Below are 25,052 nucleotides of genomic sequence, written 5' to 3' on the forward strand. Positions count from 1 at the left end.
GTAAGTTTCCCGGACCTCGGGGGAGGGAGGAGAAAGGAAGGGGGAGAACTGCTCTTGGAATTTGTACAGTTGTTGTTGTTTCAGCCAGAGCACAGTGACTGCGCTGGCTGAGCCTGAGGCTGCTGATGGCTGGGGAGAGAGGGAGCTTTGGGCTTGGAGCTGGGGTGAATTTGGGGTTGAGATTTTCGACTTTAAAGATTCCGGCATTGGGATATAGATTGTTTAGAACTGAACAGTTGGCACTGCTGCTGCTGAAGGAGGAACTTGGGATCTTCAGGGCAAAGCCTGTCACAGTACTGCCTGAGGTGATGGTGCCTCTCCTGTCTCAAAAAGTAGGGAGAACTGACTTTTCTGTTTTCCTAAAGATAGCCCAAATCTGGCTAGAAACCCAAATTGCTCACCAGGTTTGGAAACATCCAGTCACAAAATTCAAAGACCTCTGTATGCATGAGATTTTTTTCTGAAACAAAAAAACATGATTTCTCCTCTTGTTCATTATACATTTTGAGGAAGTTACTGTTCATGGTTTACCGCCCCTTTGGGGAATCTGCATGTGAGGGGTTGCTGCCAACTATCTTTGATTTGTCTAGATTCCTTTTTGACTTGTAAGTTAAGGATTTGTGTTCAATAAAAACAATTTAAATTGAATACTTGATCTCTTGAATGACCACAAAAAATTAAAAATCACATTCATATTAGCAATTAGAGGGAAAACTTACATGAATTACAGTTATTTATCGAGGAAAGTAGGAAGTATGTTTTTGTGGTGCTTTGATGCTGCTGACTTTAATCTGCTTTGCTGAAACAATGCTTTCTTGTTTCTTTCTTTTATAGTTGTCATGGATGATGATGATGACTCGTGTCTCCTTGATCTTATTGGGTAAGATGCTTGCTCCCAAATCAGAGTAAATCAAATGTGTGAGATTTGCTAGACTGAAACAATCTAATAAGCATATTAAAACCAAGTGGGTCTTTTAAACAAAAATTAAATAATCATCTTGGGTATAGTAGGGAGACAAAGTGACATGGATTAACACGGGGTCATAATTAGGTAATCCTTTATTAAATTTATTTCCTCAGAAACCCTAGGAGGAAGAAATGAGTGATAATAGGAAATGGAACATCAAAACAAAACAAAACAAACAAACAAGCAAACAAAAAAACAACTAATAGTTTTTAAAAAGGGAAGGGATTTTACTCAAGCTAATATGTCATTTTCTTTTTACCCTAGTAAAAATGAACCCTATATAAGTAATGTATTTATTTGTTGTTTTCCCTTTTTGGTGGTGGTTTTCTAGAGACCCACAAGCATTGAACTATTTTCTACATGGACCTAGTAACAAATCGGTAAGTAATACTCAGAACATCACAGGCATACATTTCATTTCTTCTTTACAGTTAAATTGATCATTTTTTAAAATTTGTACCTTTGCAGAGCAATGAGGACCTGACTAATACAGGATATTCTGCAGCCAATTCAAATTCAATTTTTGCCAACTCTAGTGTGAGTATTGGAAACTGAATGAATGCAGTGATTAGATGTTTCTGTCTCATTGATGCCTGGTAAATTGAAGCTTTAGTTGCCGATGTATCATGATGAGAATCCTTACCTTCACTTTTGTAATTTACACAAAAGGAAAAATCTGTTGAATTATGTTGATATTTTCTACTTTTAACTTAGTCAGTTAAGATTTTTACTTTGCCATTTTCCTAAGCTTTCAGCTTTCTTTCTCAAATGACTCAGAAATATTATGACCTGAGAAAGTTCTGTTAGAGTCTTTTGAACCTTGTTATATAAACTTTAAAGAAATCATCTGAATTGTAGTTACTTTCTGATGATTTTCATCTTAAACAAGGAAAAAGAGAATAGTAGCTGATACCTACCGAGTACTCAGTATGTTCTTGGCACTAAGGGCTTAATATATATTAACCTCATGAACCCTCAAATAATTCCACCAAGTGTGTTCTGTTAGTATCCATACTTTAGAGTTGAGAAAACTAAAGGGTAGAGAGGGTAGTACTGACCCAAGATCACAGAGTCAGGAGCTGCAGAGCTAGGAATCCAGCCCAGGCCACCAGGTTCCAGGGCACATATGCTTAATAAGCTCCAGGAGCATCAACACAAGAAATCTGACCTGGGGGACAGGGGAGTCCTGCCTGGAGACTGGATCCAGAGCACTATGTTTAAGCCCATGTGACTTTAATCTTTTCAACTGCTGTGTCCTGCCGTGGATGGTAGTCTAGAGTCTGACTGCCCAAGTTTGTATCCTTGCTCTGCCACCTACTAGCTGTGTAACCTTGCATGCATCATGAAATCTCTAAGTCTCGGTTTCCTTATTTGTGAACCCAGGAGAATAACAGAACTACCTCTGAAGATGGGGAAGGTTAATGGACTAGTCCATGGAAGTCACGTGGTCCAGTGCTCAGTTAATGTCAGCTTATTATCGACAAGGTCTTTATTGTCTTCATCTATAGAGTAGGATAGTTTTCAGAAAGGCCTTCGGAATGCGTACTTCTCTCAAGTATTTGAGTGTGTGTAAAGTATGTCAGATCATCACATGCAAGACTCCTCCCCGTGCTAGGGGTGGCTTTCAAGTCTCAGCACTGATTTCCTGTAAGGCTGGTGAATCAGAAGCAATTCTGAAATTCATTCTGAACGGGTGATAACTGCATGTGATGCCGTTAAACCCAGAAAGTAGATGTTTAGTCTGTTCCCCAGCATTACCGAATCTTCCTTACCAGCTCTCGCACTTCCGCATGAGCATCAATTCCGACTCCTCAGGCTGCTCCGCTCGGTGTCTATTTATTAGGAACTTGGAATGCATCTTATTAGTAGAAATATTTTTAAAGCTTTGAAAAATATGGAATTTTAAATCTGTGGTCTGTTGATTTGTGCATTGTGAAAACATTCACCTGTGTGTCACCACTCAGGAGAGATCCACTGTTGCCTTGATATTTCTCTGCCAAAAAACATAAATAACCCTCCTTGCTTTCAATTGCTTTTCTCCACTTCCTTTCCAATGACTCTACAAGCCCTAAGGTGGTGTCCACCTAACTGAGACCATGTCAGTCCCATTTCAGCTGTTGACTGGGTGTCCAGTGAACTGGCTCTTCTACCTCGTTTGTCCCACCACCAAGCCCCCAACACACCTTAATAGCCTAGGGCTGAGAATCTCTGTAGTTTTTGCAAGTTGAAGTATTCTTGATTAACCTATTTTTAATTTTTCTCACCTTAAAATTTTTTAATTGTGTTAAAGAATATATATGACATAAAATTTACCATCTTAACCGTTTTTAAGTATACAGTTTGATAGTATTAAGTACATTCACACTATCTTCACCTTATGTCAAATAGCTATTGATTCTGGGTTTTTTTCTTGTATAATTTTGACGTATCCCATGATAAACTGCTGGCCAGTGGAGTGTCTCTGATTTGTCAGTGACTCTGTTCAGTTCTCTTCATATTCCCGTGTTGCTGTCTCCGGTTGGAATGCAAAGTCCTTAAGGACTCATTAAGAACAGACAGTAATACATAATTGGACACTTGATAAATGTTGAGCAACTTTTATTTTTGAATAAGACACTGAAGTCGTTTTCAAAACGTCTTGATAAGCTGATTACTTCTGAGAAATCAAATGACCATCACTCATTTCATGTGGGAAGCTTGTCTTGCCTGGAGTGGTGCAGGTTAGAATGAGGGGAGTTTTGAGAAACCTTGAAAGTCAAGGCTGAATCTGGGATACCCTATGAACTTGTAGTAGAACCACACTCAGCATGCCCCAAACTCATGTCAACTCCTGTGGTATGAAGCACTAGACATGGCTGTCTCCTAGATACCACAGACCCTAGGCTGAGTCCCACTCCAGCCTTGGTCTTGGGAGAAATCCTAAAAAATAAAACCTACGCCACTATCTCAAAAAAAACAAAAAAACTAAACTCCAGATAGTCATGAATATGTTCATGTTATTGATCTGTTTCCTGTAAAATAATTTACCAGAATAATGAATGCATATACTTACAGAAATAATTTTAAACATCATTACTAAGGAAATCAAGTTCAGAGTAAGGTGAGCAGTTTGAAGAGTTGTGCCTGAAAGGCAGCCTGTTACGCTTTATTCATACTCAAAAGTGAGATTAGTTTTTTGTTTAAGAATCTCTCTTTCAAAGGATAGATGTGCCATGTAACTTCCTGCTAATTTTTTTAGAATGCTGATCCTAAGTCATCCCTCAAAGCTGTAAGCAGCCAGCTTGGAGAAGGGCCCAGTGATGGACTGCCACTTTCAAGTAGCCTTCAGTTTCTCGAAGATGAGCTTGAGTCTTCTCCTCTTCCTGATCTCAGTGAGGACCAACCTTTCGACATTCTTCAGAAATCCTTGCAAGAGGCCAATATCACTGAACAAACATTGGCAGAAGAGGCATATTTGGACGCCAGTATAGGTTCAAGCCAACAGTTTGCACAAGCTCAGCTTCATCCCTCTTCATCAGCATCCTTTACTCAGGCTTCTAATGTTTCTAATTACTCAGGTCAGACGCTGCAGCCTATAGGGGTGACTCATGTGCCTGTTGGAGCATCGTTTGCAAGCAATACAGTGGGTGTGCACCATGGCTTTATGCACCACGTGGGGATCAGTGTGCCCAGCCAGCATTTGTCTAACAGCAGTCAGATTAGTGGTTCTGGTCAAATACAGTTAATTGGGTCATTTGGTAATCAACCTTCCATGATGACTATTAATAACCTAGATGGATCTCAAATCATATTAAAGGGCAGTGGGCAACAGCCCCCATCAAATGTGAGTGGAGGGCTCCTGGTTCACAGACAGACTCCTAACGGCAACTCCTTGTTTGGGAACTCCAGTTCCAGTCCAGTAGCACAGCCTGTTACCGTTCCATTTAACAGCACAAATTTTCAAACGTCTTTACCTGTGCATAACATCATCATACAAAGGGGTCTTGCACCAAATTCAAATAAAGTCCCGATTAATATCCAGCCAAAGCCTATGCAGATGGGTCAGCAAAACACATACAATGTGAACAATTTGGGAATACAGCAGCACCACGTTCAACAAGGGATCTCTTTCGCCTCTGCAAGCTCACCCCAGGGCTCGGTGGTTGGTCCGCACATGTCGGTGAACATTGTCAACCAACAGAACACAAGGAAACCAGTCACGTCACAGGCAGTGAGCAGCGCGGGGGGCAGCATCGTTATTCATTCTCCCATGGGCCAGCCTCACACACCCCAAAGTCAGTTCCTCATACCTACAAGCCTTTCCGTCAGTTCCAACTCGGTACACCATGTCCAGACCATAAATGGGCAACTTCTTCAGACTCAACCCTCTCAGCTCATTTCTGGCCAGGTGGCCTCAGAGCATGTCATGTTGAACAGAAACTCCTCCAACATGCTCAGGACCAACCAACCGTATTCTGGACAGATGCTTAACAACCAGAACACCGCCGTCCAGTTAGTGTCTGGGCAGACATTCGCTGCCTCTGGAAGTCCAGTGATAGTCAATCACGCCTCTCCTCAGATTGTTGGTGGACAGATGCCCTTGCAGCAGGCGTCACCGACCGTATTGCACCTGTCCCCTGGGCAGAGCAGCGTCTCCCAAGGAAGACCGGGCTTCACCACCATGCCCTCGGTGACGAGCATGTCAGGACCTAGTCGGTTCCCCGTGGTCAGCTCCTCCAGCACTGCCCATCCTAGTCTCGGGTCTGCGGTTCAGTCTGGTGCAACAGGATCAAACTTTACGGGAGATCAGCTGACCCAGCCAAACAGGACTCCAGGACCGGTCAGTGTGTCTCATCGTCTTCCAGTTCCTTCTTCCAAATCTACCAGCACCTTCAGCACCACACCCGGGGTGGGAGCCCAGCAGCAGTTCTTCTGTCAGGTAACAGCCCCTTTACCAAGTGAACGTGTGGACGAATAACAGAGTGCAAAAATGAAACGTGTTTTTACTAGAATACAATTTTCATCCTAGGCTCCCAATTTATTATTTTAAAATGTTCAACTTATGATTGATTGCCTTTTTTCTTCTTAATTAAAATGTTTCACCCGGCAGAGCATTCTGGTTTAGAGTGGAGGCTCTAGACTCAGACTCATGGATAGATTTGAATCTAAGCTTTATGACATGGAGCAGGTCTTACCCTAATTAAACCCTCTAGACTTTTTTTTTTTTCATCAGTAAGATGGACATAATAATGTTACCATCCCATGGAGTTATTGGGAGAATTGATGAGATAATCCATATAAAGCCCTCAGCACAGGCCCAGGCAAATGGCAGATACTCAGTAAAAGCCAATATTGATACACATACTTGATGGAATGTATTATAGGCATTTAAAAGGAAAGCTTATTTTAGATTATTTACTTACATCATATAGAAGCCACTTAGGTCATATCACTGAAGACTGGGTAGAGAAGTCAAGCCTGTTTCTTGGGTGCCAACTGGAAAGGCTCAGGAACCCAGTGTGACTCAACAGTGGGTAACTGGCCTGCACCAGCAGGAGGCATGTGGAGGGAGGGATCCAGAGCACTGGACTAGGTACCTGAGCCTTCTCTTACCAGGCCACTGTGCAGGTAAATTACTTTGGGCAATCAGAAAAACTAGACAAGGATTATGTTTCTGAACAGCATTTCGAACGATCATCAGGTTTGGTCCCTCACCCCATCGGCCAATCCTTGAACTCTGGCTCTTGATTCTCACTCATTCTGAGCGTGTTCTGTAGTTCCAGCTTCATACGTCACTTCCCCCCTCAGTAGTCCACCTCCTTAGACCTCCACTTTCCTTGCCTTTCTCCTTCACATTTAGAAGAATTCAAACACTCTGTACCATCTACTTCAATATTTTTTAAACTGTATACCTTTGACTTAGTAATTCCACTACAAATCCTAAGGAAACAAAGATTATTTATGCAAAGTTGTTCAGTGTATTACTTTTGGTATCAAAGGTGCATATGTGTCTGTTTGTTTTGAAATAATGTCAAGGTTATTGAAAAATTAAAGATGTTTGGGTTTCTCTGCTGTTTCCCTGTGATTAGATTCAGGTTATACATTTTTGGTAGGATTGTCACAGAGCGATTTGTCCTCAGGATGTAGACTCGTCACATTCCTGGTGGTGTTAACTTTGAACACTTGCTTAAGATGGTGTCCGCTTCATGTGGTGTCTGATGCATCGTCAGTAAGTTTCTTCTGGGAGATACTCTGAGACTATGTAGATACCCAGTTTCTCATCAGACTTGCACACACTAGTTTATGCTTTCATTGATAGTTCCTGACTGAATCAGTTATTACTGAATCAGCTATTCCGATGGTCACCAAACAGAGATTTTCTGATTCCATCATTTGTTCTACATTAATTATTGGTATTCTGCTCTAAGGAAGAGCTTTTCCTTCTCCCGCTTCCCACTTCTCTGTTTGCTTATATCAGTATGGACTGAAATAGATTCTTATTTTATGTAATGGGTTTGAAACTGTTACAATCATTTATTTTGATGTTCACATCGATTTGATGGCCATTGGATGCCCCTCCAAATTGGCTGCTGGCCCTTCTGACATGTTTCCATCATGTTTTGAGCACTTCCTTTAATTTCTGGCAAAACAAAATGTTCCATGTTCATCTTCCTCTTTCCCTGCCCCTGACCTAGAATCAACCATTTCTTTAAGGAACCTTATTCCTTCTGGTGGAGAACAGTACTTAGAAACCAAGGTCTGAGCACTCCGTATTCATTGCTACTGAAGTCGTCTCAGATGGGACTTACATATATTTACCCAGACCCAACCTCTATGGGTATTTATTGAAATATATTAAACATAAATATATTAACTATATTAAAAACCAAGCACTCATGTTGATACTTCCAATTCTAATCCAGGACCACCAGTTTTGTTATTCAAGTCTTCTTCTTTTCCATATTTGTAATTCTCTTTTCTAACAATATGAAAGCCAGGTCCACAATGCATTTGCTGATTTGCCCAGTCCTAGAACACATAGAAAATAGTTTAAGAATTGCTAATCCAGTACTTACCTGGCAGGGGAGATACTATGATCATGAAGGTGGTTTTCCCAGGGCGAGGCTCATCCATTGCACTCCGGATGTGCTGACCCCTGCGATTTCCCCAAATGTGGGAAACTCAGCTGCATAATTTGTGGTAGTGGGGTCCTGCATTTTCACTTTCCCCTATGTAAAAAAAAAAAAAAGAATTGCAAATTCATACCACTGCGAAAAACAAACCTACTAATTAGACTTCCGTATTGGTTTAAAGCTTTGTATTTAGCCTATAGGTGTATATTCAAAATACTGTGTTCAAAAGTTACCTGGGTAAGAGCGTCTTCCCCCTCTTGGTGTGGTTGTGCTGTTCATTTGAACAGTACTTCTGCTTATTTATTTCTGTTTGTGTTTCATTTTAGGATTCTTTCCTCTCTACTTTCTGTTTAATTTCTTTTGAATGAGTGAGCCATAGCATGGTCTCGAAAGTCAGGGCTATGCAGAAAGTGTGCCTGGGGCAGGCCCACCCCGCAACCCCTCTCCTGCTCCCACCCCTCCATCCTTTCCTGCCAGTCAGTTCTCACCCATCCCCTGTATTCATTCACCAATCTCATTAGTTTCTCATTTATTTATCCTCTGTTATTTTCACACAAATAAGCAGATGCATGTATATTTTTTTATTTCCCCTTCTTTCTTATTCACATATAGCACACTATAGAGCAATATCCTTCTACACTTTAGTTGCAAAAAAAGTTTTCTAAACCCAAATAGTAATTCTTCAATTTGTTTTCACTTTTAGAAAAATGCTGAGGAGAGACAATATGGTGAATTAAAAAGCAGAAAACCCTCTTGCTTATGAAACACCCAGAAACTTGATTAGAAAGAAGCGCCCTGTTACATTAACAGCAGTTCTCTGGGTGGGGGAATTACAAATTACTCTTGTTTTCTTCTAGTTTAAAAAACTTACCCCACATCAAGGAGGTGATACCTGGATAGCGCTTATCAACATATTGATGCATTTTTTAAAAATAAGTAAAACGTGTAAATGGTAAACATTAGAAACAGCTCCAAAATAGTTTAGAGTGAAAAGCAAGTCTTCCTCTCCCAAGTTTCCCTCCCAGAAGCCACCACTGTTTGTCTCTAGGTTCTTTCTGTTCTCCCAGAGGTGTCCTCTGCATCCTCAGCACAGATGTCACACATACATTTACCTCTGCAACACACCATACACCGTTTTACTTAGTCGTATAACTTGAGGACCACTTTACATCTGTATATATTGATCTACTTTACGTTTGTTACTATAGTTAATTACACATAATCAGCCAAAGCATGGTCATTTCTTTTTCTTTTCTTTTTTTTTTTTTGTTTTCAATAATGCTTCACTGAGGGAAAAAAATCCTTTTCTCTGACCCCCTGAAGTTTCAATTATCCAGAGGTAACAAGAAGCCTATATTGGCAGCTCCAAAGTAATTTTTTTGTGACTTGTAATGCCAAAGGGTAATGGGGATTAGATCTCTTGCATTATGGCAGGTGGGATCCTGCTGTAGGTTTTCCGGAAAAATTAAAGCATCGGGTGTTTTGGAGTAAGGAGGACACAGCCTTGCAGGCAGCACAAGTTGGAAAAGTAGTGTTGAGGTGTCATCTAACGTTTAAACTCCCAGGACATCCAGACACATTTACAGTGACTCTTTTACTTTGTAATTTCTGTATAAATTACTTTATAGAACATTGTAATGAACAAAAATACCATTATCCTTCGGTGTTTATCTACTTGGGGAAATTTAATTCAGCAAGTTAATATTAGAGAGGAATGATTTTTAAAATGTAAACTCTATTTATTTTTGGTATAGCTAATACATTTATTTCATTCAAAATTCAAAAGGTACAGAAAGATGTACACTACAGTGAAAAGTTTCTCTCCTTTTGTCCCCAGGCACCCAGTTGCCCACAGGCAACCAATGTAACCAGCTTCTTGCAGAGTGAACTTAAGTCCCCACTCCACCTTTTCCATTATGAAAATTTGTAAACTCACAGAAAAATTGGTTTGAAAGAGTACAGTGAATGTATTCACCTAGATTCACCAGTTGTTTAGTTTTGCAACATTTGCTCTATGTGTGTCTGTGTGTCTGTCTACACACACACACGCACACACACACACAGACTCTTTTCTCTGAACCATGTGAAAGTAAGTTGCAAGTGGCATGAGCCTTTACCCCCAAATTCTTCAGCAGGTATCTCCTAAGAACAAAGACCCTCTTCCACACAACCACAGCATCACTATCACTCCCAAGAAATTTAACATTAATATAATAACATTATATCAGAATTCTTCCAGTTGACCCAATAATGTCCTTTATGACAATGCCTCACTCTTGAAACCAGTCAGAGAGCATTGATTTCACTTACTGTCATGCATCTTCAGTCTATAGCAGCCTGGATCAGTTGTCTTGTAGAGTGGCCCTCAGTGTGTCCTCTGATTGTTTCCTCATGATTTGATTCATGTTAAATGGTTTTGACAAGGCACTTATAGTTGGTTTGTCCCATTATGGGTGAGTCTGGTGTGATCACTTGGTTAAGGTGGCCCCCCGCCAGGTTTCTCCTCCAGGTACTCAGAGGTATCTTGTTCCCATTGTGAGGAAGATGGGCTCTCTAGGATGGTGCTTTGGGGCCACGTGACTATCCTGCTTCCTGGCCTCTCACCCAGTGGTTTGACTCCATTGATAAATATTCCATTAGTGGTTGCAAAACAATTTTCTAATTATATTATCCTATCTACTGTTGACTAGAGCCTTTTCTTCTTTCTCACATTGTGTGTGTGTGTAACACTATGAAATCATAGTTGGTTTTTTTTTGCATTCATTTAAAAACTTTGTATTATGGGAAATTTTAAACATGAACAAAAGTAGACAAGATAGTGTAGTGAGCCCCGTGTGCAGTCAGCTTCAGTGCTTACCAACTCATGGCTATTCTTATTTCATCCATACTCCAGTCAGTCTCTCCTGCCCAATATTATTTTGAAGCTAAGCCAGGCATATAAGTTCATTTGTAATTTTTTAGTGTATGTCTCTGCAAGATCATTTATTTTCTTTATATTAAATGTTGCAATCAATAGCTTTTATTCTTTTTGATGCTTAAATTGTCCCAGATTGGGTCAGAGGAGGCCTATTATGCTGGCTTCTATACTTCTGACTCATCCCCACCTCCTTTGGGCACTGGCTGGCACAAGATATTGTGATTACCTTTCCTCAGACCTAGAATCGGCCATTTCTCTAAGGAGCCTTGTGAATTTAAATCTCTTAATGCAGAGGGTAATTTACAGGGTTAAACTTTGTTATAACTGGATTAATATTTCAAAGGTCAGTGATTAAAGAAGGCAGTTTACAAGTGTTTAGGCTATCAAACAAAAGTATGCAAATTATTTTAAGTCCAAATCTCTTTAGATCACTAAAAGATTTAGTAGATTTTCGATTCTTTGAGAGCAGCACTACCCGTGCTTTGGATGAGTGATCAGCACTGGTCTTCAGCCCGCCCTGCCCCTCTCTGACTCCTTCCCCATCGGGCTCCGCCTGCCTATCTTGTTGTGGAACCACTGTGTTTCAGACACCAGCCTTCAAAATCCTCTTATTAATAAAGAAGATTTACCTGTTTTTTCCTTTCCTTCTAAACCTTTAATAAGTTGACAAATCTTAAAATTCTTCTTCGAATGTCTCATATCTATTCTCCCCAATAATAATGAAAATAATGGTTATATTATTAACAACTGGTCCATACCAGGGGCTATCTGTATTATTTCTAATCCTTACCTTGGGGTTGTGAGTAGCATTACTGTTCCCATTTCACAGTCAGGGAGATGGAGGTCCAGTGCGTGGGCACGCTGCTGTAAAAGCAGACTTCACCTACTAGCTGTCTGTACCTTATCGCTTCTCACTTCTCTCCTTTCTACCTCCATACCCCGAGCCAGACTGAGAGAGGCTGCAGTATAACAGGGAAAAACAGGGGTTGGAGTAGGAGTCAGCTCACTTGCGGGTCCTACCCTGCCAGTGACTGTGATCTAAGATTGTATCTTAAATTCTGAGCCCTAGGTTTCTCTTCTTGAAAATGAGGAACGCTAGCCATGCAACAGAATCATCTGAGGAGCTTTGTAAAAATATGGATGCCTGGACTCCACCTCCATAAATTCTGATTTAAATGGTCCAGATTAAAGGCTCTAGGCATGAGCATTTTTCAGAAGCTCCCCAGATGGTTCTAAAGTGCAGCCAGGAAGGAGGACCCCTGGGCTAGATGTTTTCCAAGGCCCATCCGTGTTGTCATTAGACCCCGCACCACTGGGTGATTGATCTGCTTCAGCCTCTTCCTAAAGTCTGATTTCCACCACATTACTCTCCCTAAAACATTTGCTTGATGACTCCCAAATCATCTGGGAGCTTCCAACTTGCCAAGGAGAAAGCACAAACCCTTGGCCTGGCCGTTAAATTCCTCTAGTTGAAACCCTCCAGGTTGGCCAGGCCAGACTCCCGTGGTTCCCCGAACAGGCCAGACTCATCCTGAGCCTCAAGCCTTTGCTGATGGTATTCACTGAGTGTTCTTTCCTGTCTGGTCTAAACACGTCCCCTCCCTCAGCGCATCCAAAGCCCTGAGAAGAAGGAAGTCTTTCCAGTCCCTCTGCTGATCTCTTCTCTGCACTTCTTGTTTGTACTGCCCACCAGGTGCAGAGTCACTGGGCTGTTTCCTTCACTGATTCATTCATTCAGCAGTATATTGGTACCTGCCACGGCCAGCCCTGGGCCAGGCCCCAGGGACACAGCAGTCAGTCACAGGGCAGGAGGTGGACAGAGAAGCCGACAGCCACGAGACAGTATTTTAAGTGCTCTGGTGGAAGCAGTCCAGAGCTCCAGGCTCCGAGGAGGAGCCTCTCACCCACATGGGATGGTTGCGGCAGGTGTCCATGAAATAGTGGTTTCTGATGGAGCCCTACTAAGAGAGAAGGAAGAGTTATCTAGCAAGAGAGGGTCTGAGAAAAGAATGTTCAGGCAGCGGAAACAGCCAGGGCAAAGCCTGGAGAGAGAAGAGAACATGGTTCTGCGGGGGAAGGAAAGCAAGTTCAGGTGAGAGGTGATGATTTCGGTGAGAAAGGTAAGCAAGCACTAAGTCATTCAGGACCTTGATGTCACGTTAAGGAGCCAGTGTCATAACCTAGAAATAGGGAAAACTCACACTAGCCCAGTGGCAGTAGAAATGGTAAGCAGTGAATGGATTTGAGGCAGGTTAGATAGAACTTTTGATGGTTGGCTATAGTGGAGGAATATGATGACACAGAGGTCCTGCCAGTGACGCCCAGGTTCACTGAAAAGAGAACATGGGAAGAAATTGTGGTTTGAAGGGATGTTCTGTGTTTGGTTTAGGATGTGTTCAAGTGTACCTGTGGGACAACCAGCTTGTATGGGAACAGCTGTACACACTGAGGTATGGCCTGAAATGTGTGCTGAGGTAGGATGGGTCAGCACATCTGTTACACTGGAAGCAGTGGGAATGGATGAAATGGATCAGGAAGAGTGTGTAAAGAGAGAGAAAAAGCGGCCAGAAGAGGACCCCAAAGCACCGGACGGACACAGAGAGGAGTCCACGGGAGAGACTTGGAATCTCCCAGGGAGGAGTAAAGCCAGCAGGTTCAGCATTTTGGAAGCTAAGAAAGGAAAACTTGGCAGGTGGGAGGGCGGGGGGTCCACGGACTGGAGTGTCGCTGGGAAGTCGGTGGGAGTCGGGATTGGAATGTTTCCGACACATTTAGCAACAAGGAGGCAGTTGTTGACCTTGGCATGATTTGCATCCATGGAGTGATACATGCGGAAGCCAGATCGCAGTGGACTGAGGGGAGGGGAGGTGTGGGATGAGCACAGACAATTCCAGAAAAATGATGGTAACTGACACTGCAGCAGCTCCAGGGTGTGTGGAGTCGGGGGGTGGGGGTGGTTTTATAAGAAAAGAGAAAGGCTTGAGCTTTACTCAAAGCTGATGGGAAGGAGAAGGACACGAGCTCTAGAACCCTGGTGGGATTCTTTGTGGAAAAAAGGAGAGATGCTTCTTCCATTGTAACAAGAGAAGGGGAAGGGACGAATGAATGGGGATGCAGGTGAGGTGGTAGCCCTGGTGGTAGAAAGTTGGGTGAATTCTCACCTGGCTGACAGGTTGGAAGATAAGGAAATAGCATTCGTTGGAAAATGGTCAGGCATGAGGGCCCAGCTGAGGGTGGACACCATATGTGGTGCACTGATGGATCGTGTTCCATGGGCCTGGGTGTTTTCTGAATGGTGAACGTTCAGAGGGTGGAGACTGTGTGGTAGCCTTCAGCTGACTTCCTGTGGTTTCCACAGTGCTGTGTATTCCGTGGACACCCAGGTGTCTTAGTCAAGGCACTTTGGGTTGCAGCTACCAAAACACACCCTAACATGTTTAGCGAAAAAGGAGGACATGGAGGAGTGTAGTGTAGTTCCTTTATAAGGGTCAGAAGCCAGGCGCTCTGCTGTTCCCTCGGCCTCTTCTCTCCTTCAGGTTCTGTCTCACTCCTCTGGACCACAGTGCCCACCCCAGGTCCAGCTTCACAAGATTATCCAAGCATTTAACAGAGACTGGCAAGTGCAGTGGTTTCCAAGACTTCACAGTGCATCAGAATCAACTGGAGGGCTTTCTGAAATTACAGATTCCTAAAGACCTGCATCAGATTTCTGAATCAGTCTTTGTGGATGGAACCCAGAAACTTAGTCTTTCAGGAGCTCCCGGAGGTGATCCTGATGCAATCAGTCTGTAAACCTGCATTTGACAACCGCTGCCCTTGGGTATTCCTCCCCACCCCCCCCATTCTAAAAATCCAAGGAGAGAGAATCTGATTGGCCCACCCGTGGTTCAGTCACCCTTGACCAGAGGAGGGGGCAGGAGGTGACCTGAGGAAGTGGCCACGTGGAGCCCCTGCTGCTCCATGTAGGGCCTTTGTTAAATTAGGGAAAAGTGCCCCTCTGAGCCGAAACAGAAAAAGGCACCCCTCTGGGCAGAGCTGCTCACTGGCAGGCTTGGCACTTTTCCATGGGGAGAAAAGATGCTTGTTGCCTGGATTCTAGCTTTTAATGCCCTCTAGCAGGTAACAGCCGTTGTGTTCCCCACCCACGCCGGCTCCAACCCATCTCTGTGGCAGTGGGGCAATTCCCAGAGGAGAGTGTGGGCAGGGAAGATCCCAGATGGCCTCCTGCATTCAGCAAACACATGTCGCTCGATGAAAATCACCTTCTAGTTTGTAGCCGGCGTCTTACAAAGTGTCCCACAGAGGGTGAGAGATATATTGAGTATTCTGATGCATTGGGGGATTTCTGTATATTCACATGGTGTCAAGATAATGCACAGGGTCTAAAGAGTTAAAATTATACATTGACATGAGCAGAGTTCTTGGAGCCAAGTTCTCAACAAAATATCCTGAAATAGCTTCTTTATCTGTAAAGAAAATGTATTTCAAGAGCAAGTCTTCTCTAAGAGTTCAGAAAGAAAAAAAAAAAAAGAATGATAAATTTTATTTCTGGAAGAGATTGTCAGTTGGGGGGCAACCTAAATTTGGGGAAAATGAGAGGAAGTTGCTTGCTCCTGGGGACGAGGGGAGGGCTGGGAGGAAGTCCAGACCCCTGTGACGAATGCTGCAGTGGAAGTCACTCACTTATTTTCATTTAAAAACAATTTACCATGTGCTCACTGTGCTGCCAGGCCCTGTTCTAGTGCTGGGGATACACGGTGACCAGACAGACTAAAGTCCTGCCCTGAAAATGAGAGGACTGGGAGCCACCCGTGAGCAGCGAACATCTGGAAACAGCAGTTCCCAGGGTGGCAGAGCTTTCCAAACATACAGGCCTGGTGAATGGAGGGGATTCCAGTGTGAAGGCCAAACCAAACTCCGCAGTGGATTACCGTTCTGCCACTGCCCTGGCCCTCCCCGCCCCGTCGACCTCCGTGTTACCCGACAGCGTAACAACTGGAGAGATGGTCTCGTCCTGGGGGGAGGGCCACAATAAGGAGGCGTCCCTACAGCTAGTAACCTTGTTTTTAACAGTGTATTATCCCCTTAAATGATGGCAAATTTTCCAGCTTTGACATTCGATTAGATTGTTCAGAGTTTGTTTTTTTTCTTTTTACTCTCTTGTATTATGAAAAAACACATTTAAAAAAATGCATAAAACATAAATGTACAGTTAACAAATAATTGTAAAGCAAATACCCATACATGTAACCACTCAAGAAATAGATTACCAGTACCCCCGAAATCACCCCCTTCCACGTGCCTTCCTAACCTCAGCCCCTCTCCTGACTTTCATGGTGATTTCTTCCTTGCTTTTCTTACAGTTTTATTTCTTATGTATGCATGACTTGTTTTATTTTATCTGTTTAATCGCTAGGAGTCATTCAAGGTCATGTCTGATAAATAAGGAGGGAAATCAGGCTGGGTAATGCCATTGATTTATCTAAAAAAAAAGTTGTGTGCTCTGAGGTAGTAAGGGTGACTCTTCTGTTTCATGTGACCTTGGCATATTGAAAGAGATTCCAGAAACGTTGTGTCCTGGCAGTACTTCCAGGAAGGAGGACTTCCATCTTTTGAACATATTAATTCTGGTTCATCTGTTCATTTGCTGATCTCGTTATTTCAGAGTCCCATCTAGAATATAGCTTTGTCCTATTAGACCGTGTTTTCCCAACTTTTATCTGTTTGTTTTTTATTCAAGGTGGCTCTTAGTGTTCATCCCTGGAAATATTTGTGAGGAAGGCCTGTGCTCATTGTTTGCCCCAGGCATTCCCACAGCATGGTGTCCCCCCTGTGAAGAGCTTCCCTATAGTAGAAGAGTGTGGAGTTCTGTTCTGGGAGAAATGCTGTGAAAACTGGGAGACACCGCCCAGGGGCGTCTCACTGAGGCTGCATTGCCCGTCACCTAACAGGTGCAGGTCCGATCCCTGCTAACGGAAGGATGAGCGAGGGGACATTTCCCACCTCCGCCAGCCTTTCTTGGGTGAAGTCAAAGCCCTTTCCATTTCTATATTAGAAAAGAGAACCAAATACATCATTAATTGTTTCAAATACTTCATTGTTTAGAACAGAAATATTAACATGAGCTTAGTTGGCCAGTGGTCAGGCATTGCTAAGGTCTGTGTGAGCAGCCATACGTAAATGGTTGGTGGGAACGTTTTGCTTAGGCCAAGGTCACAGGTCATCACCCATGGGGGTGGTTAGACTCGATCTAAATCCACTGCTGATACACGAACTATAAGACTGAAGGAAAAACTGAAAACTCACTGTACTATGAAGTAGTAATGACATAGAGGATTAAAAACTGGGAGTAGTTTAGAAACCCTTTATTACCCTAATTTAAATGCATTATAGAGATAACAGATTTTTTTAGAGCCAAAGGGAACTTGTTAGTCCTTAAACATCTCACAGTTCATCTTCCTTACTTATAGAAAAGAAGCACACGACAGTTTAAACATCAGATTAATTTTCCTGATAATATTTTGCTTGGGCTAATATTCAGTTGAATTTACATTTCCCAATTAACATGCTACCTGAGGTTGTCATGACACGAACTAGAGACATCCCCGATGGCTGGGGTGAAGTGTCCTTTAGGTCATCTACACAGCGAACAGCAAGTGTTGGCAGTAGATTTGGGGGTGGTGCTTGGCCCTGATCTGTGCTTAGTGTCCCTACAGACCCCACGTAGGAACTGGTAGTTGAGGTCATAATCCTTGCAGGCGTGATATAAAACCACCAAGGATGGAAATTGTTGGGGGTAGAAATTGAGTTCCAGGCCCAGCTTTGCATCTGCGCACCATGAACACAGCAGTTCCAGGAGCAAGAAAGCAATGTGGTATCAATCAACTCAGCAGCCCTCCTGAATGGCGTCGAGAAAATTCAGCCTGCCTGTGGATTGTCAAGGGGACTTTTTGCACTTCTCTCAGTGTGATAGGAGAATCATGTTTTTAAACTTTTGTTTTATAATCTAACCTGAAGGTGATGCCAGATAGTCATTGACAGGCTTGGTTGGTGTTTTAAGTAATCTGCTAAAGCTTTAAGTCATGAAAGTCATTTTTCTATCTTGGCATTATTTTTCACAGGCTCAGAAAAAAAGTTTGAATCAGACGTCCCCCATTTCTGCTCCCAAGACAGCAGATGGCCTGAGGCAAGCACCCATCCCCGGCCTCCTGAGCACCGCACTGCCAGGTCAGGAGCCCTCGCTGTCGGTGGTCCTCAGTCTGTCCTGTCCCCGTGGCCCAGGGCCTCCTTACACACCCCTCATTCCACACCTTGCCCACTCAGCCTCACCTCCACTTCGATCCTTCCTTCTTTCTGTATCCTTCTGTACCATCATTTTATATACTAATAAGAAATAAAAGCACTTCTATTTAAATTATGACATGTTAAATGATGTGGAAAAAAATGTGCTGCTTAGAAACAATGAAATCTAGTACTACATGCAGTGTGACTCTGTAATTCTCCTCACCTTGCTTTATATATGTATATTTAGAATCCCCCCGAGACAAAAAAAACATCTTGGGCCGTGTCTTCTATTTCTTCTAAAGCTTTGAACGCCTACATTGCTCAATAAGTACTGGAAATGCCGAAAGCGCGAACTGTCCCGGCCAGCACCCTGTTTGGGCCTCCCTTTCCTTAAGTTGTGTTTTGGAGTTCGGTAGTGCTGACAGATCACTGGCTTGAGACCAGTTCCTTAGGCTTAAGTAATTTGAAACTGTAGCCCTGACAGCTTTTATTTATTACCATTTATTTATGTACTTATTTCTCTTTATCACCTAAATCGGCATTAGTAATCCTGACCTCTGCCTCTCGAGCTTTGGTAGGTTAATGTACTTCCTGCTCTCCTTGCTCACACAGGCATCCAAGGTTAAGAAATCCCTTCCACAATGTTCAGTAATTTGTACACTTTGGACTCTAGGGGTTCCACAAGGAGCCTGATTTACTGTTTCTGTTGAACACTGTTCCATGTGTTAATTCTAACAGGGCAGGATTCTGGAAGCAAAGTTATACCGGCGTCCTTAGGAACGGCACAGCCACAGCAGGAAAAAGGAGTTGGATCATCTCCTGGCCAGCCAGCTGTGCAGGTAGAGGACAGTTGGCATAGCTTCTTCTGAATGTTCAGCATCACTGAAAGAAAAGGCGGTCGCGTCACCTTCTGCTTGCTACTTGCTGTCTGGCGTCATCTGCACAGTCAGCCCATCGCAGTGCCACAGAAGTGCTCACTGAAGACCTTCTCTGCTGGCCAGGCCTTGTTATGCTAACGTTTATGGGATGAATGTGTCTGTTCTGTTTCTCGCATGTTTACAGTGCTGTCATTTCCTCATGAATTAATAATAGGCCAGCAGCCAACACATAGTAGGCACTCAGAAAACACAGTTTACTGCTGAATGATGATGATCATTATCCCATCAAAGTGGCTCTGTTCCTCTTAGTTATACGAAGGATTTTTTTTTTCCCCTGCAGGGAATGTATGAAGCAGTCAGTCTCTGTGGTCTCTTAACCCATCCACTGGTCTAAAAAAGAAGAAAAAAATTTTTGTTTTCAGCTTTCTAAGTCCTTAGTTTCTTCTCCATCAAACTTACCAGTTAATAGTTGAATGAAACTTGTGATAGTCTGGGCCTGCCTGGAGCACTCAATGAAGGGTCTGGTTCAGTTCTCAGGTTCTGGCAGAAGGCATATTTATTCCTTAACACGATCTAAGAAATGCCCTGCTGGATCACAGACTTGGACTGGATTTAACAGGAGCACAAAAGTGTTTGCTCCCTTATTTATTGCTGAGAAGATGCATTAGGGGATGTCTACTGAATTTTCAGATGTTCATGGAGTTGGTACTTACAAATATATTTCTTCAAAAATATAATGAAGCATTTGTAGAGGGAGTTGGGGATCAAGGCTTTAAGGCACAAGCCAAGTCCTTTCAGGAACTGATAGTACAGCTTTCTACAATCTTGCCACTTTGCTACATGGTCGTGGACTCCTTGTTTTATTTTTCAGCATCAAATTCTACATTCTTAGAATCTGCTCTTGATGGGGAGTTGAAAATATTTGAAACATAGTGTCCATTATGTGTAACTGTATTCTGCTTATTTTTCCCACAAAAGGGAATAATAAGAGGTGTGTTTCTTCTTTAGGTGGATAGTCATTCGGGAGGACAGAAGAGGCCTGCTGCAAAACAGCTAACGAAAGGAGCTTTGTGAGTTACCTTCGCAAACGACTCATTCTGAACATTCTTCTAGGTTCCTAACCTTCAACAAATATACAGCAGAAGCCAGTAACTGCATCACTTTGCTGTATACCTGGAACTAACATTGTAAATCAACTACATTCAATAAAAAATTAAAAATACATATACAACAGAAGTCAGGTTATAATCATATATTTTTAAAAAATATACTTTGGATTTCTTTCCCTGTAGTTTGTTTCTGTTAGGGACCTATAAATATGGCAAATGTCGTTTGAGCCTACTGTTTACCCTTCTGTTCTTAAGGAGAATAGTTCTTTGTCTTTTTAGCAACCACATACCCTTTGATTGGCCTACGTTTCTCCAAGGAGAAACACAGTTTGATAAGCTCCTGTGTCCAGAGCAGAAATGTTACCATAAGCTTAGCCGGCCAGTGGTCAGGCATTGCCAAGGTCTGTGTGAGCATCCGCACTTGAATGGCTGGTGGGAACGCAGTGCTTTGAGACCAGGGTCATAGTTTGAGTCCCCAGTACAGATGGTTAGACTAAACTCTAAACCCACCATGTTGTACAAAGTATAAAACTGAAGGAAAAACAGAACTGCAGTCCTATGAATGATACACTCCCATGCGTCTCATTGTCTTTGCATGCAAATGACCATCGTGCTGCACGCTGACTGCACACTGACACTGGCAATTTCTCTTTTCCAGCATTCTCCAGCAGTTACAGAGGGACCAAGCCTACGCTGTGACACCTGACAAAAGTCACTTCCGCTCACTGAGTGACGCGGTGCAGAGGTTGCTCTCCTACCACGTGTGCCAGGGCTCCATGCCCACGGAGGAAGACCTGAAGAAAGGTAAACAGGCTGGAAGCCCAGAGTGCCACCTTGACACCAGACGCCCTCCTGGGGACGCCCCACAGAAGAGCCGGAGCCACGTGGCCCCCAGATGGTGGCCAGGTTACTGTTTTTCATCACAGACCTAACACGTTCCCAGTTTACTCGATTTCCCAGTCCCTGTTTAGGACTGTGACTTGGTCTTCTCACCATTCCGTGAAAGGATACCCAAAAGAGTATTTTAAGGACAGATTTGAGGGCAGTGAATCCAGATCCCTGTTTGGACTGCTGGCTGCAGACAGGTTGGCCCTGGACGGGGTGGCCTGTGCGGTAATCTAGGCACGGTCCTTGCATTTAGGCGGAATGCATACCCTTAGCTGTTACTACCGGTTTTATGAATTAGGTAGACACTAGCTCCCAAAGAGCATTCTTTAAAGTTCCAAAGTGAGTCCACGGCATTGCTGTACATCAGAAAACTGGTGAAAATTTTAGAGATAAGGTCTCCTTGTCCCAACCTAGAACTCGGCCCATTCTGACACCTGGCCCTGCTGCCTCTCGCAGGGTGCTGCTGGGTTCTCCCCTCCTCAGCACCATTCCCACCTTGACCCCATTTGCCCCTCCACCGCTTCAGTCCCTCCCTCAGCTGCTGCCAGTCTTGTTCCCTGAGGCCGGGGTCTCTGATCAGAGTGCAGCCGTCAGTCTGCTGTGAGCCTCCCCTCCCTGGGACAGAGGTCCAGGGAGAGTGTCCACATCCAGTGTCCAGGGGCATGGAGGCTCTGAGAAGAGTGAAGTGGAAAATATGAGGCCTTTGAGACTGACAGACAAAGGACATAGCCACAGTACCATGACCTGCACGATGCCATGGACTAGTTGGTGTCATTCTGTAAAACTGGTCTGCCCACCCCACCAGTAGGACTCATTGTCTCAAGGGTTTCAGTTTTTCATGCTGTTGGAAGGAAGTCAGTGGAAGAGCACTGCATTTCAATCCTAAGGAATAAAGAACCTAGTGGGTGATTTACGCTCTCTTACTGTTTTTTTTTTCTCTCTCTCTTTAAAGTCGACAATGAATTTGAAACAGTTGCCACTCAGCTCCTAAAAAGGACCCAAGCTATGCTTAACAAGTACAGATGCCTGCTCCTGGAAGACGCCATGGTAAAGTTCCACTACCAAGCACATTTGTTTCTTAAAACTCCGCAGATCACAGCTACCAATTCAGAAAGAAAAATTTCAGGAATTACATTTTCCCAACATAGTTTAAAATTGTAGAAAACTTACCTCTGACCGTACCTACTCCTACCAGCAGCTACATTTGCTGTGCTTTACGTGGTTGATCACACTCAGTCAGTGCCACTGCTTTCCTGGTTCCAATGAGGAACGAGGGCCTTAGTTACATAATTTGACCAACACCACACAGCCAGGAAGTCTGCATGTAAGTAGCAGAGCTGGGATACAGAGCGGGACCACCTGACCCCCATCCACACTCTGGTGCTGCCTACTGCTGCGCACTGACTGGAAGACATGGGAGAGGACCAGTGACACTTCAGTGAAGACTGTTCAGAATAACACCTGAAAAGATGAGGTGGCGACAGATGTTAAAATTAGTTTTGTCTCGTTTTCAATTAAGAGATCATTACTATGTCATAAAAGTCATGCTTAACTTTAAAATGTACAAACCTGATGGTTTTTAGTATATTCACAAGGCTGTGCGACCATCACCACTCTCTGATTCCAGAATATTTTCATCACCCCAAATAGAATCTAAAGTTAGTTTTAAAGCACCAGTTATCTGGAGAAAGGAGTAAGATATCCCAGAAAATGATGGAAAGACCAAACCTATCTGAGATTTTACAAGCAGTTCTAAAGTCACATAGACTTTAATAAATTAGTCTCCTACAAGCAGCATTCAATTTGAGATCAACTTTGAAAACGTAGTCTCGGAGATTAGCTGAACTACACTATACACATATGCAATATAGTGTGATTACGTATGTACGTGTGTTTGTATTTACTAAAATATATATATTTAGAGGCACACCTTGAAGACACTGTGGGTTAGTTCCAGACCACTGCAATAAAGCTAATATCACAATAAAGTCATGGATTTTTTTGGCTTCCCAGTGCATATAAAAGTTATGTTTACGCTAAACAACAATGTTCATAACTTAATTAAAAAATACTTTATTGCTAAAAAATGCTAACCATCCTCTACACCTTCAGTGAGTTATAACTTTTCGCTGGAGGGTTTGAAATGTTGGGAGAGCTACCAAAATGTGACACAGAGACATGAAGTGAGCAAATGTTGATGGGAAAAAATGGTGCTGGTATACGTGCTCAATGCAGGATCACCACAGACCTTCAATTTGTATTAAAAACAAACAAACAAACAAAACCCCTGCCGTATCTGCGAAGCACAATGAAATGAAGCACAGTAAAATGAGGTCTGCCTGGACTTATGTATCTTTTTTAAAATTGTGCCACCAAAGTTTGAAATAGTTGTTTTTATATTAACGACCATTTCTGAAACAAAACTCTGAAATATCAAAAAGATTAACTCTATCATCTCTGAGAAAAGGACCCCGGGAAAAATTTGGACAAATGGACAAATTATTCGAACAAGTTATCTCATGTCTGCCATGAATTTTTATGTTAAGTAAGACCCAGAAATACAATTTAAGATTTGATTCTGAAAAAAAAAAAAGATTTGATTCTGCATGGCAAAAAATAACTTTAAAGAAAGCCTTAATAAAAAAACACAGTTATAGCATAGCAGAATATAAAGTCAAAGCTCATCCTAATGACGAGATTTCCAACTTATTATTAAGCAGAGGAGGGAATAAGGAAGGTACAGAACAGTTGCTGCCATTTGTGTGCAAAATAAACAAAGGAAGAAGAATGTAAATTTGGGTGTGTGCAGAAAATATCTCTGGAAAAGCTTATTAAACGGCTCTGCCTTGAGGGAGGGCGCCAGGCTAGGGGAAGACAGAGCACAGCAGAGGCGGAGAAGGAATGTTTACTTTTCCCATCCCCTGTTGTACCTTTTAAAGTTTGTACCATTGTGGTAAATTACTTTTTCCCAAAGAATTACATGGTGAAAAAATGCATCCTATGTGGCAAGGATAAAGGTGACTAAACGGGACATGACCAGAACCTGGACACCACCTCCTCCTTTCTGATCGCTTACTTTGTTCGAAAGACACAGAGATGTTCACACTTGTTTAAAAGGTACCTGAAATGACTAGACTGTCTCATTTTCAGCGGATCAATCCCTCTGCTGAGATGGTGATGATCGATAGAATGTTCAACCAGGAAGAAAGAGCTTCTCTGTCCCGGGACAAGCGTCTGGCACTTGTAGACCCTGGTAAGGAACGTCAGAGTAAAAGCAAAGGAGACCAGCTGCCGTGGCTCCGGGGCCGTGGCTTTGGGGAGACTATCTGAACTGACCTTTGGGTGTGAAACCTGAAGGTAGATATGAATGCTGGGGAGAAAAAACCTGGAGTTGAGAGCAGAATGTGAATACTCTGGGAAGGTCTATATTCTGTAAAATCCAAGCTGGAGTTTTACATTCAGTTAAGTGATTCTTCTTCCTCACTGTACACTGAAATTTCTCAATAGTTTATGAGAAGTAAAGTAAACCAGAAGCCTTCCCAGAAGCAATTTAACCTCAGCCAATTATTGAGTTGTCTTACTGTGTGCAGGGCATTGCTGGGGGTAGTCAGCACAACACAGTCCCTGCCCACAAGCTGGTAGATTGGAGTGTTCCCTGTAAGTACTCATCCCTCACTCCATCAGCGTCCACCAACTGCATACGTGCTAGACTTGACCCCCATTCTGCCTTTTAAAAATGAATTCTCTTTACTTTTTTGTAGCCTCTAAAATTTTTTTAAATCAGATAGCATAACAATTCGAGTTTTGCCCGTACTTTCACCATTCTGTAAAAAGAAACGTTCTTACGTCTCCAAGTTTTCTTCCAATTCTCCTTCCTGTTTGCATACATCATTTTTA

At 42.9% G+C, this 25,052-nt stretch overlaps 1 protein-coding gene and 1 non-coding gene across 6 annotated transcripts in view; both read left to right on the plus strand.

Annotated features, from left to right (window-relative positions):
• The window catches only part of BICRAL (BRD4 interacting chromatin remodeling complex associated protein like), an 84,538-nt gene that overhangs the window by 54,283 nt on the left and 5,203 nt on the right, over positions 1 to 25,052 (plus strand). For 4 of the 5 annotated variants that reach the window (XM_032463094.1, XM_032463093.1, XM_032463092.1 and 1 more), the window contains 10 exons: positions 835 to 880; positions 1,299 to 1,347; positions 1,436 to 1,504; positions 4,206 to 5,885; positions 18,118 to 18,223; positions 19,019 to 19,119; positions 20,167 to 20,228; positions 20,926 to 21,071; positions 22,108 to 22,202; positions 24,306 to 24,408. In XM_032463094.1, coding sequence (XP_032318985.1) covers positions 840 to 880; positions 1,299 to 1,347; positions 1,436 to 1,504; positions 4,206 to 5,885; positions 18,118 to 18,223; positions 19,019 to 19,119; positions 20,167 to 20,228; positions 20,926 to 21,071; positions 22,108 to 22,202; positions 24,306 to 24,408 — 2,452 coding nt within the window. In that variant the 5' untranslated portion in view covers positions 835 to 839. Of the gene's footprint in view, positions 1 to 12; positions 333 to 834; positions 881 to 1,298; positions 1,348 to 1,435; positions 1,505 to 4,205; positions 5,886 to 18,117; positions 18,224 to 19,018; positions 19,120 to 20,166; positions 20,229 to 20,925; positions 21,072 to 22,107; positions 22,203 to 24,305; positions 24,409 to 25,052 lie in introns of those variants that run through there. The other variant, XM_032463095.1, reaches the window with a different exon arrangement.
• LOC116658418 lies at positions 8,015 to 8,178 on the plus strand. The gene has a single exon (XR_004313797.1). It is a non-coding gene; the product is annotated as a U1 spliceosomal RNA (small nuclear RNA).

Source organism: Camelus ferus, chromosome 20 (assembly GCF_009834535.1).
Source record: "Camelus ferus isolate YT-003-E chromosome 20, BCGSAC_Cfer_1.0, whole genome shotgun sequence".
In the NCBI taxonomy this organism is placed as follows: domain Eukaryota; kingdom Metazoa; phylum Chordata; class Mammalia; order Artiodactyla; family Camelidae; genus Camelus; species Camelus ferus.